Source organism: Pagrus pagrus (genome assembly GCF_965226575.1).
Source record: "Pagrus pagrus genome assembly, chromosome: 6".
In the NCBI taxonomy this organism is placed as follows: domain Eukaryota; kingdom Metazoa; phylum Chordata; class Actinopteri; order Spariformes; family Sparidae; genus Pagrus; species Pagrus pagrus.
In genome coordinates, this window is record NC_140190.1 from 95,988 (window position 1) to 110,357 (window position 14,370).

The 14,370-nt window shown below is 44.5% G+C and overlaps 1 protein-coding gene across 1 annotated transcript in view; it reads left to right on the forward strand.

The window, feature by feature from the left end:
• The first annotated feature begins 2,028 nt into the window (after positions 1–2,028).
• grin3bb (glutamate receptor, ionotropic, N-methyl-D-aspartate 3Bb) overlaps positions 2,029–14,370 on the forward strand; it is a 102,961-nt gene continuing 90,619 nt past the window's right edge. The window contains exon 1 of the mRNA XM_084355801.1: positions 2,029–2,666. Coding sequence (XP_084211927.1) covers positions 2,151–2,666 — 516 coding nt within the window. The 5' untranslated portion in view covers positions 2,029–2,150. The remainder of the gene's footprint in view (positions 2,667–14,370) is intronic.

Consider the following 14,370-nt stretch of genomic DNA (forward strand, 5'->3'; position numbering starts at 1 on the left):
ATGTAGTACTTCTGTCACACTGATGTAGTACTTCAATCACATTGATGTAGTACTCCAATCACATTGATGTAGTACTTCTATCACATTAATGTAGTACTTCTATCACATTGATGTAGTACTCCTATCACACTGATGTAGTACTTCAATCACATTGATGTAGTACAGCTATCACACTGATGTAGTACTTCAATCACATTGATGTAGTACTCCTATCACATTGATGTAGTACTTCTATCACATTAATGTAGTACTCCTATCACATTGATGTAGTACTCCTATCACATTTATGTAGTACTTCTATCACATTGATGTAGTACTTCCATCACATTGATGTAGTACTTCTATCATCTGTATGTTTTATATTTTCTGTGTTCTTTATGTTCTGTGTGTTCTATATGTTCTATGTGTTCTTTATCTTCTATGTGTTCTGTATGTTTTATATTTTCTGTGTGTTCTTTATGTTCTGTGTGTTCTATACGTTCTATGTGTTCTTTATGGTCTATTTGTTCAATATGTTCTGTGTTGTATATGTTCTATGTTCTATGTGCTCTATAAGTTCTGTGTTCTATATGTTCTATATTTAATGTAAAGTTCAGACCTGTTGTTTCACAGTAAAAGTACACCAGTGATAGTAGAAATACCTCATATGAGATATATGTGATACATGAGTATAAATTATGATCAGTCTATCAGTCTGACTCTACTCGGTTTGACTCGGCACAGCAGGGATTCGCATTTCCACACAATGTGGGGCGGGCGTGGCCCGGCCTTCTTCAGGACAGGTCCATCACGAGCGTGGCGTGGCGTGGCCAGAAATGCTGGTGGAAAAACATCACTGATGACACCACGACACTGATTATAATCACCTGCTTTTATGCTACAGCCAGAGGATGATTCCAGAAAGTCTTTCAAAATAAAATGTCTCATTCATAAAGATTCAATATTTAAAAGATGTGACTTCAAAATAAAAACAATAAAACAAATATATAGAACATGTAAATACAAACAGTTTGTCTCCTCTCCTTCACCTCCTCCTGCACACCCCACCAACTCTTCACCTCGTCCTCTCCTCCTCTGTGGTTCGCCTCCTCCTCTTTTATCTCCTTTAGCACCTCCTCTTCACATTGACCTTCACCTTTTCACTTCTCCTCCACCTCCTCATTGTTGTGTTACACCTCCATCTCCTCTGCACCTTACTGCTGTGTCTCCTCTAAGACCTCCTTTCCTCCATCTCCTCTCCACCTCCTCTTTTCTACAAAACACCTCCTTGTACTTTCATCTCTCTTATTACTTTCAACTTCTCATCAGCTCCTCTTCATCCCCTCCTCCTCCTCCTCCTCGTCTTCCATCTCCTCAGCTCCTCCTCCTCTCTTTCCGCACTTGTACCTCCTCTCTACAGCTCCTCACCTCCTCCTCACCTTGACCTTCACTTGCTGTTCTTCTTAACTCCTCCTCTCTGTTCTTCTCCTCCTTCTTGGCACCTTCTCTCCTCCTGCTCTGCCCCCTCCCGCACTTTCTCCTCCTCCCTCAGCCCCACTCCTCCTCTTTCTCTCCTCCACTTATACACCTCCTCTTCAGTTTGACCTTCATCTTTTCTTACTTCTCCCTCACCTCCTCCTCTCTACACCTCCTTAAATTTAAATGTCCTCCCTCCTCCTCCCCTCTGTGCGACTTCCTTTTCACCTCTTTCATGTTTTTCACCTCCTCTCTGTCTCCTCTGCACCTCCTCTTGTTGGGATGACACCTCCTCCTCCTCCTCTCCACCTCCAGTGTCTCCTTCTTCTCTGTAAAGCACCTCCTCTGTCACTTTCTCCATCGTGTTTTTCGTCTCCTCTCTTCCTTCTCCTTATTTCCTGCACGTCCTCACCTCCTTCCTCCCCTCTCTAACACCTCCTCTCTCACACTTTGTTTGTCTAGGTGTAGTTTCTCTCCTCCTCTCCAGTCAGGATCTCCTCTGTGCCTCCTGTTTTTTTTTTTGGAGCCTCCTCCCCTCGTGTCTCCTCCTCCCTCCTCCTCCCCTCAGTCTCCCCCCAACAGCAGGAGGAGCAGCACTGTGTCTCCAGAAGCAGCAGCAGCGTGTCGGTGTTTTGGCGGAAGGAGCAGGAGGAGAACGCGGAGGAGCGGCAGAGCGATGCTGAGAGCGCGGCAGGATGTCTTCCACCTCCTCCTCCTGGTCCCGGACCCTCCGAGTCTTGCTCCTTGTGCAGCTCCTCCTGATGCCGCCGTGCCTCCTCCACCCGCAGCCGTGCCACCTCCTGGCTCAGATCGGACACACGGTGCGCGTCGGTGCGCTCCTGCCGGCACAGCGGGCGGCTCGCGTGCAGGTGCAGGCGGCGCTGAGCCGCGCTGCCGCCGCGATAAGCCGGGACCGGGACCGGGACCGGGAGCAGGACCGGGACCCGGAGCTGGAGCGGGACCCGGAGACGGAACGGGACAACTTTCTGCCCTACAACCTGAGCCTGGAGCTGGTGTCCCGGCAGCCGGCTGCCGCCGACCCGGAGTCCCTGTTCCGGTGCGTGTGTCAGGGCGTGGTGGTGCAGGGAGTGTCCGCCGTGCTCGCCTTCCCGCAGAGCCGCGAGGAGCTGCTACAGGTGGACTTCATGGCCTCGTTCCTGGAGATTCCGTTCGTCAGCGTCTTCGAGCACGGAGAACCGCTCCGCACGCAGGTAAGAGTCCCATCACTACACCTGGACTCAGGGCAGCACGTGCACCCCCGGGGCTGACATGTGGTCCCGATCTGTCCCCGGTTTGTGTCTCGGTCTGTGGTGTTGTTTGATCCGGTTTGACCTTGACCCGTTTGATCTTTGGAGGTGTTGGAGCGCGTGCAGCTGCTGAGAGACAGAGTGATGATTCTTTGTTTGTTTGTTTGTTTGTTTGTTTGTTTGAAGTCATGAAAACTTGACCAGAGTCTCTCTGGTGTCTGGGTTGTTTTTGGTTTCCAACAGGTTTCATGTTTACTGGTTGTGTGAAACTCTCCGGTCTCTGGTCTCTAGTCTGTAGTCTCTGGTCTCTGGTCTCTAGTCTGTAGTCTCTGGTCTCTGGTCTCTAGTCTGTGGCCTCTGGTCTGTGGTCTGTGGTCTCTAGTCTGTAGTCTGTGGTCTCTAGTCTGTGGTCTGTAGTCTGTGGCCTCTGGTCTGTGGTCTGTGGTCTCTAGTCCGTAGTCTGTGGCCTGTGGTCTGTGGTCTCTAGTCTGTAGTCTGTGGTCTGTGGTCTCTAGTCTGTAGTCTGTGGCCTCTGGTCTGTGGTCTGTAGTCTGTGGTCTCTGGTCTGTGGCCTCTGGTCTCTGGTCTGTGGTCTGTGGCCTCTGGTCTGTGGTCTCTAGTCTGTAGTCTGTGGCCTCTGGTCTGTGGTCTCTAGTCTGTAGTCTCTGGTCTGTGGTCTCTAGTCTGTGGTCTGTGGTCTGTGGTCTCTAGTCTGTAGTCTGTGGCCTCTGGTCTGTGGTCTCTAGTCTGTAGTCTGTGGTCTCTGGTCTGTGGCCTCTGGTCTGTGGTCTGTGGTCTCTAGTCTGTAGTCTGTGGCCTCTGGTCTGTGGTCTGTGGTCTCTAGTCTGTAGTCTGTGGTCTCTGGTCTGTGGCCTCTGGTCTGTGGTCTGTGGTCTCTAGTCTGTAGTCTGTGGTCTCTGGTCTGTGGTCTCTAGTCTGTGGTCTGTGGTCTCTAGTCTGTAGTCTGTGGCCTCTGGTCTGTGGTCTCTAGTCTGTAGTCTGTGGTCTCTGGTCTGTGGTCTGTGGTCTCTGGTCTGTGGTCTCTAGTCTGTAGTCTGTGGTCTCTGGTCTGTGGAGTCTGCTTCAATCCAGATGAGAGGATTTCTGAGGAGGGAAAAACCATCAGAGATTTAAAACTCAACAATTAGGTCAGTGTGGGCTGGAAACCTGGTATCTCCATTTCCTCAGAAAAATGAAGTCTGGAGATATGAGGTTTGATGAGTTTGAAGCTGTTGGGTGTTGTGGTGTGTGTGTGTGTGTGTGTGTGTGTGTGTGTGTGTGTTGTTCGGTTCTTCACATGTTGAGCTGAGGAGCTCAGAACATCATTTAGACAGATAATAAAACTGTGTGAGAGGACGGTGATGCGTTCAGGCTCAGCTGTATTAATGAGTTCAGAGGTGTTCTTTAGGTGGACTCACTGATTTTATTGATATTACTCAAGGTTCCTCATGGAAAACCTGGAAAAGTAATTGAAACCAAGTCCTGGAAAATAAGCTTTGACGTAGAGACGTTTCCGTGTTGAGACGACAGTGAGTCTGTTTCCTGTTGCTCGTCTCGTATGAGTGATGTCATTCTGGCTGTGTCCAAATTCAGGGGCTGCAGCCCACAAAGGGCGCATTTGAAGGCCAATTACGTCACAACGCTGCGCGAAGGCTGTCCAAGTTCAAAGGCTCCTTCAAATGCAGCCTGCACTTCCCTCTTTTCGGAGGACGCACCACTACTATCCTTAGCGGCCTGCTATATCCCAAGATCCTTTGCGCACCGCTGCTCAGTCCCGAAACAGAAGAGGAAGCAAGAGAAAATGGGGACATCAAGTGGTGCAGACATGACATTCAAATTTAAGTAATGGGTTTATACTCGGTTTTTACTCATTTGAACATCCAACACTAGATATGTTAAACTTCAGGGGACTATAAAACCTCCAGATGTTAACTTTCAGTTAAAACACGTGACGCTGGTGATGCTGTGGTAAATATAGTTGTTATTCACCAATGCGTTAATGTTTATTTTGTAATGTTGATAATTCAATTTAGATTGACACATTGTACACACTCAAATAAATGTACACGTTTGATAGATTTGAACCAAAACAGACTAATGCATGAACACCTGGTGACGCAACCAGGAAATACTCCGGAGGCTAGACCGTCCCATTTAACAACAGTGGACGAGGCCTTCAAGGTCTCTCCGAAGGACCCGGCCTCCGTGGGCCGCAAAGGCCGCGTCCTTAAAGGCTGCAGCCCCTGAATTTGGACACAGCGTCTGTCTGTTTCAGCACCAACACTCAGAACAGGAACTAGTTTGTCCTTTCAGTATAAAAGTCGCCTTCATGTCGCCTAGCTACAGTGATAACAGGTTGGCTCCAGATGAGCCAATCAGAATCAATGTTGTTCAGATTTGTGTCCGACTCGCTCTGACATCATTAACACGTTTGAAAAACAATCTGATGGGGCAGACAGAGTTCTGAGGCACTACAGCTGTTCTGACCCAGGGCATCTAAGAGCTGATTGGTTCCAATGTTGACATAACAGCATGATGTTTATAAAACTTTACATTTTTGTTAAATTGGAGAGATTTAGATTTAGTTGTATAACTGATCCTGACTGAGATCATTTGAACTCAAACTGATCCTGACTGAGATCATTTAAACTCAGAGTTTCATGTTCATGTAGTCACGACTGATCTGGTGCTTCGTGTTTTATTGTTTTGTATCACACTTTGTGTTTTATATTCTTCTGTCTGTGTTATCTTGTACGTATTTGTGCTGAGTTTGTGTTTATACCGTACTTGATGTCTTTGTTGAGTTTTGTGTATTTAAAGGATAACTACCGTTTTTTACAACCTGGACCTTATTTCTAGCATAAAATATGATCATTTACTCACCCAGATAACTTTGGTGTCATTTGAAGTCGTTCGGACAAAATTAGATCCAGTGTAGCGCCGGTATATCCATATAATGCGAGTGACGGGGCACTGAAACACAGCCTCTATAACGCATTATCTGCCATGAAACTAGTTCATTTCACCAATATTTTGTTACGATACGCTCGTGCTATTCCCCTCTGAGTCTGGGCTCGTCTGTTATCAACATCCGGGGTCAAACTAGCAGTAGCAGCTACAGGTAAACAAGCCGGCTGTCGCGGGTGTGCGCGCAGCTCAGAGATGACATCATCCAGGTCAGAGGTAGTAGGTCAACCTACAGACCCCAGATGTTGATAACAGACGAGCCCGGACTCAGTGGGGAATAGCACTAGCGTATCGTAACAAAATATTGGTGAAATGAACTAGTTTCGCGGCAGATAATTTGATTTGATTTGATTTGATTTGATAATGCTCATAGAGGCTGCGCTTCGGTGCCCGGATCACTCGCATTGTATGGATATACGCGGCGCTCCACTGGATCTAATTTCGTCCGAACGACGCCAAATGACACCAAAGTTATCTGGGTGAGTAAATGATCGTATTTCATGCTAGAAATAAGGTCCAGGTTGTAAAAAACGGTAGTTATCCTTTAAACCCATCGAGGGACGGGCATCGCAAATTATCTTTGGATGTAAATGCTACATACTTGTCCCTATACAAATAAACATTACATAAATAAACAAACAGTCTGAATATCGGATAGATTTTTAATGAAAACCGTTGTCTCATATTTCCTTTGAATATTGATGGTTTAATGTCTTTATGTAGTTTGAGAGGAACAAGTCAGATCAGATGATTGAGCAACAGCAGCAAGCTGGCATGCAGCTGATTTACAGCAGGATTTATGTGAAATGGATCCATGAGATCACCTGTATAACATTTGAATGGTCAACTCTGTCATAACGAAACAGCTGCAGACTGCGTACAAACTGATATATGAGTCTGATAACGTTTTAATAATCAGAATTCTGACAGTTCTGGAATGAATTGTGTTGCTGTTACTTCCTGTCTGGAAAACTGTCCGACTTGACCGCAGCTTCTTATATCTGCTGTCGCTGCCTGGTCCTGTTTTCTCTCCAGGCAAGGAGCAGTGGATCTGGGTCCATCCTGATGTCGGGGAGTTTCAGGTCTGATTGACCCAGAAAGAGCAGCATTTTCCTGCAGGAGAGTTTCAGAGTTAAAGCCTGACTGTGTACTGATGAGATTATCTCTGCAGGGACGAAAACAATCCGGTTAAAGCTGCAACGTGATTTCACCTTCATGGAACAACACAGAATGTGATTTAGATCTGTTTAATCCTGAGACTCACACAGGTATCAGTTTTAATGTGGGTCAGGACCAGGACCAGAACCGGGCTCAGGGTCTGAGGATTTGGCCTGAACGCGCTGAACATGGAGGTCTTATTGGCCTATTGGAGAGAGTTGTTTCTGTTTGCTCCTCACTTCAGCCCAGAAACAAGAAACAAGATATTCAATATAATCAGTTTGGGTTTCCCGTTATTAATGCTGGATTACATTTACAGTGTGTATCTAACCCTAAACCCTAACACCTATATACCTCAACCATACATTAAATATACATCAAATATACATCAGACATACATCAAACATACATCAGATATACATCAAACATACATCAGATATACATCAAACATACATCAAACATACATCGGATATACATCAAATATACATCAAACATACATCAGATATACATCAAACATACATCAAACATACATCAGATATACATCAAATATACAGCAAACATACATCAGATAAACATCAGACATACTTCAGACGTACATCAGACATACATCAAACATACATCAAACATACATCAGACATACATCAAACATCAGATATACATCAAACAACCATCAGACATACATCAGATATACATCAGACATACATCAGATATACATCAAACATACATCAAACATACATCGGATATACATCAAATATACAGCAAACATACATCAGATATACATCAGACATACTTCAGACGTACATCAGACATACATCAAACATACATCAGTCATACATCAAATATACATCAAACATACATCAGATATAAATCAAACATACATCAGACATACATCAGATATACATGAAATATACATCAAACATACATCAGATATACATCAAACATACTGACTGACTGACTGTAGTCCTACTGACTGACTTTAATCCTACTGACACAGACTGACTGTAGTCCTACAGACAGATTATAGGCCTACTGACACAGACTGACTGTTGTCCTACAGACAGACTGACTGTAGTCCCACTGACACAGATGGACTGTAGTCCTACTGACACAGACTGACTGTAGTCCTACTGACACAGATGGACTGTAGTCCTACTGACAGACTGACTATAGTCCTACTGACACAGATTGACTGTAGTCCTACAGACAGACTGACTGTAGTCCTACTGACACAGATGGACTGTAGTCGTACAAACAGATTGACTGTAGACCTACATACAGACTGACTGTAGACCTACATACAGACTGACTGTAGACCTACTGACACAGATGGACTGTAGTCCTACTGACAGACTGAATTAGTCCTACTGACAAACTGACTATAGTCCTACTGACAGATTGACTGTAGCCCTACTGACACAGACAGACTGATTGTAGCCCCAATGACACAAACTGACTGGAGTCCTACAGGCAGACTGATTTTAGCCCTACTGACACAGACAGACTGATTGTAGCCCCACTGACACAGACTGACTATGGTCCCACTGACTGACGATAATTCTACTGACACAGACTGACTGTTGTCCTACAGACAGACTGACTGTAGTCCTACTGACACAGATGGACTGTAGTCATACAGAGAGACTGACTGTAGTCCTACTGACAGACTGACTATAGTCCTGCTGACACAGATGGACTGTAGTCGTACAGACAGACTGACTGTAGTCCTACTGACAGACTGACTATAGTCCTACTGACACAGATTGACTGTAGTCCTACGGACAGACTGATTATAGGCCTACTGACACAGACTGACTGTTGTCTTACAGACAGACTGACTGTTGTCCTACTGACAGAGACTGACTGTTGTCTTACAGACAGACTGACTGTAGTCCTACTGACAGATGGACTGTAGTCGTACAAACAGATTGACTGTAGACCTACATACAGACTGACTGTAGACCTACTGACACAGACTGACTATAGTCCTACTGACACAGACTGACTGTAGTCCTACCGACACAGATGGACTATAGTCCTACTGACAGACTGAATTAGTCCTACTGACAAACTGACTATAGTCCTACTGACAGACTGAATGTAGTCCTACTGACACAGACAGACTGATTGTAGCCCCACTGACACAAACTGACTGTTGTCCTACACACAGACTGATTTTAGCCCTACTGACACAGACAGACTATGGTCCCACTGACTGACGATAATTCTACTGACGCAGACTGACTGTTGTCCTACAGACAGACTGACTGTAGTCCTACTGACTGTAGTCCTACTGACACAAACTGACTGTAGTCCTACTGACACAAACTGATTATAATCCTACTGACACAAACTGTAGTCCTACTGATACAAACTATAGTTCTACTGACACAAACTGACTGTAGTCCTACTGACACAAACTGTTGTCCTACTGACACAAACTGACTGTAATCCTACTGACACAAACTGTAGTCCTACTAACACAAACTGACTGTAATCTTACTGACACAAACTGTAATCCTACTGACACAAACTGTAGTCCTGACACTGACTGTATTCCTACAGACACACTGACTGTTGTCTGACTGACACAGACTGACTGTAGCCCTAATGACACGAACTGACTGTAATCCTACTGACACAAACTGTAGTCCTATTGACACAAACTGACTGTGGTCCTACTGACACAAACTGACTGTAGTCCTACACGCAGACTGATTTTAGCCCTACTGACACAGACAGACTGATTGTAGCCCCACTGACACAGACTGACTATGGTCCCACTGACTGACGATAATTCTACTGACACAGACTGACTGTAGTCCTACTGACACAGATGGACTGTAGTCATACAAACAGACAGACTGACTGTAGTCCTACTGACACAGATGGACTGTAGTCGTACAAACAGACAGACTGACTGTAGTCCTACTAACAGACTGACTATAGTCCTACTGACACAGATTGACTGTAGTCCTACAGACAGACTGATTATAGGCCTACTGACACAGATGGACTGTAGTCGTACAAACAGATTGACTGTAGACCTACATACAGACTGACTGTAGACCTACTGACACAGGCTGACTATAGTCCTACTGACACAGATGGACTGTAGTCCTACTGACACAGACTGACTGTAGTCCTACCGACACAGATGGACTATAGTCCTACTGACAGACTGAATGTAGCCCTACTGACACAGACAGATTGATTGTAGCCCCACTGACACAAACTGAATGTAGTCCTACACACAGACTGATTTTAGCCCTACTGACACAGACAGACTATGGTCCCACTGACTGACGATAATTCTACTGAAACAGACTGACTGTTGTCCTACAGACAGACTGACTGTAGTCCTACCGACACAGATGGACTATAGTCCTACACACAGACTGATTTTAGCCCTACTGACACAGACAGACTATGGTCCCACTGACTGACGATAATTCTACTGAAACAGACTGACTGTTGTCCTACAGACAGACTGACTGTAGTCCTACTGACACAAACAGACTGTAATCCTACTGACACAAACTGTAGTCCTACTGATACAAACTGACTGTAATCCTACTCACACAAACTGTAGTCCTACTAACACAAACTGACTGTAATCTTACTGACACAATCTGTAATCCTACTGACACAAACTGTAGTCCTGACACTGACTGTATTCCTACAGACACACTGACTGTTGTCTGATTGACACAGACTGACTGTAGCCCTAATGACACGAACTGACTGTAATCCTACTGACACAAACTGTAGTCCTATTGACACAAACTGACTGTAGTCCTACTGATACAAACTGTAGTCCTATTGACACAAACTGACTGTAGTCCTACTGACAGAGAGCGTGATTATCTTTTCGTCACCATACAGCAGGGGTCTCAAATGAGCTGGGGGCCACTGCTGTTCTCGTAGGCGGACCTCTTCAACGTTCTGGTACTACAAGAAAGTACAATATTTCTGAAAATGTTGTGTTATCTATCATTCACTGAATAATACAAAAATGCAGACAACGTTGTGTGTGGGAATGTCCTAAGCTGGTAGCTTTTTGGAAAATGGTTGTCCGCACTCCAAGTAAAATCACAGGTATTCAGGTACCCTGCGTAGCAAAACTTTGTATTTTAGGGATATACCCAGATTGCTTTTCTGTTAACTCTAAGTGTAAGACTCTGATCAACTTTGGCCTCCTGCAGGCCAGGAGGATGGTTGCTCTATCTTGGAGAGAGACTGAAGTATCCTCTACACAATCTTGGATTAGAGAGATGGCAATGTGTGTTACATTAGAAAAGCTAACCTATGTAATTAGGGGTGTAAGTGCAAGAATTTGGAAAAAAAAAATTTAATAAAAAAAATATATATATATATTTTTTTTGTATGTGTGTGTATGCAGCGAGGTTTGCCTGCATCTCATTGTGCAACTAGTGTGGTATGTGTCGATGTGTTTTGTACGTTGTTATTGAAAATCAATAAAAAACATTGTTAAAAAAAAAGCAGACAACGTTATGTAAACATTTTTTTTTTGCATTTTGTAACAGTGCAAAGCTTTTTTCCATAAAAATAACTTATTTAGATTAAACCTTGCACTGAACTCGTGGAGAAGGCTTTCACACTGTGACGAGCTAGTCAGGGCCCTGCAACTTCAGGTTATGGATGTTCAGCTCCTGTGTTTTGTCCACTAGGAATGCAAAATCCATGATCAATTTTGGATCATCAGTTTGGGATCATATTTTCTGCCACCTTCCGTGATTTTTTTCACCTCTGCTCTTAACTCAAATAATCAAACCAGCCTGCGCAATCACGCTGCACAGCTGCTGAAATAGATGCTTAGCTGTGGTCCGGTCATGCACTGGACACAAACTCAGCAACTCTTCTGTCGCCTTGAATTTGTCATTAATACACTTGATGAAAATGGCTAGCTGTACACTGTCGGTCCAGTGTGTGCTTTCATCAAGCGCCACAGAGTATGCAGTAAACTTGTGCTTTGTTCTGTAATTGTTCATAAATGTCACTTGATAACTCGTTAATCCGTTCTGCTGCTGCGTTTGCCGATAGAGAGATATTGTTGAAGATCTTATTTCTGGACATAGAATATCAGCGACTTGCAACATGCAGTCCTTCAGAAACTGCCCTTCGGTGAATAGCTTTGGCGATTAATTCACTCACCACATAACTTTCTTCACCTGCAGCATCAGCGTCAATGTTGTTGAGACGATAGTCCTCTATGTAGCTGTGTGGCTCCCTGGTACTTCTCATATTGTTCTCCGTGTTTAGTCAAGTACTGATGCTGGGGATTATATTAATTTAGAACAGCAAGATTTTTCTTGCATATCAGGCAGATAGCATTTCCACTGAACTCCAAGAAGAAGTTTTGTAATATCCACGTGTCTTGAAACTGTCTGTGTTCATAATGCACTTTTCTTTTTTAGTTTGAAAAGAGACATCTTTGTTGATGTGATTCAGTGTGACGCCACTTCCTGAGGATGTCACAGTGTTATCTCTGATGTCCATCAGAATAAATGTCTATAAATCCACTTAGAAATCAGAGAAGAAAGACTCAAAGAACTTGAACCTGAGAATCCTGAATTTTTCTTCCGTATCAAAGTAATCTATTACATCCATGGGTTCACTGCAAACTGGAGCTGCTAACAGCTCAATTAACACATGATGAATGGAGAACATCTGACTAGATGGAAACAATAGATTCAAAGTAGAATTAAGTAGAATTACTGCCTGTATGTCTCCGCTGACGAGTCAAGTTGTAGGTTACATCCATGTCTGTCCAGACTCACAAATGCACTAAAGACTTTGAAGGAATTTTAATGAAATGTATTCAGTGTATTTTAGAGCAACAACTGGAATTTGGTGCCACATTTGCAGAAACTCCCTCCAGGTGTTTCTGAGATATTACATTCACAAGAATGAGACGGATGGAAAATGTAATGCCTTCAGAAACAGCAGTCGCTGGCACAGAGGAATGAAATGGTGCTCAAATTAGCTCACAACTAACTCACTGAAGCAATAGCAAGTAACATCCCCAAAGCATCATGGGCACGGACGTAATTTGGGGGGGGGACACAGGGGACATGTCCCCTGCACTTTTTCAAAAGGCCGTTGTGGTTCCCTGCAGTTTTTACCTTCCAAAAACAATGTTACGCTATAGTAAACAGAGACTCGACAAGCACTAGGACCAAGCGGAAAACGGCCGCTCAAACTGAAGCCTGTTTTCCCTGAGTTTAGACCGCCCACAAGCTCCTCGATTGGCTCCGCCGTTTCTTGTGTGATTGGCCGGCCCCGCTGTCACTCCATCTTGCTTGCACACCGGTCTGCTAGTTGCCCAGGAGTCCTTATTAATCTGCCACGGTAAATTGGGCGTTTGTTCAGCCTGGGTCATAAAGTGGACATAAGAGATTTCTTTAGAAGTCAAAGTGTAAGTTACTCAAAGAAATGCCTTACACCCATCCTGCAACTGGCTCCCAATAAAGCAGCATATCCACTTCAAGATCCTCCTCATCAATTACAAAGCTCTCAATAATCTTGTAAAGTGTCTTTGAGTTGTATTGAAAGTGCTGATAAATCAAATGTATTGTTATTATTGTTGTTATTATTATTATTATTATTATTATTATTATTATTATTATAACTGTAGAGCCCCAACAATGCAAAGATTTTAAAAAAGCTTCTATTTAATGCCGAAGAGATACACTTATTTTCATGTATTATTTTTATGTTGAAAGGCAGCAACTGTTTAAAAAACACCAACAATGAATGATTTAGGGAAAAATACAATAAAACCTCGGATTACAAATGTGATTTTATATCCAAACTCATGATAATTGTGAAACTAAGCTTTTTCCTCTATAACCGTATCATCAAAATTGATGATTGTTGCACCCCAAATTGTCCCACTGTTCATGTCATGTATCAATATATTTTTGTCAGGTGACGGATAGTAGAGATGCAGAAGGAGATACAGGAGGAGAGGCTGGAGGAGATGTAGGAGGAGAGGCTGGAGGAGATGGAGGAGAAGAGGCTGGAGGAGGGAGAGGAGGAGAGGCTGGAGGAGATGGAGGAGAAGAGGCTGGAGGAGATGGAGGAGAAGAGGCTGGAGGAGGTAGAGGAGGAGAGGCTGGAGGAGATGGAGGAGGAGAGGCTGGAGGAGGTAGAGGAGGAGAGGCTGGAGGAGATGGAGGAGAAGAGACTGGAGGAGGTAGAGGAGGAGAAGCTGGAGGAGATGGAGGAGGAGGTAGAGGAGGAGAGGCTGGAGGAGGTAGAGGAGGAGAGGCTGGAGGAGATGGAGGAGAAGAGGCTGGAGGAGATGGAGGAGAAGAGGCTGGAGGAGGGAGAGGAGGAGAGGCTGGAGGAGATGGAGGAGAAGAGACTGGAGGAGGTAGAGGAGGAGAGGCTGGAGGAGGGAGAGCAGGAGAGGCTGGAGGAGGGAGAGCAGGAGAGGCTGGAGGAGATGTAGGAGGAGGTAGAGGAGGAGAGGCTGGAGGAGATGGAGGAGAAGAGGCTGGAGGAGATGGAGGAGAAAAGG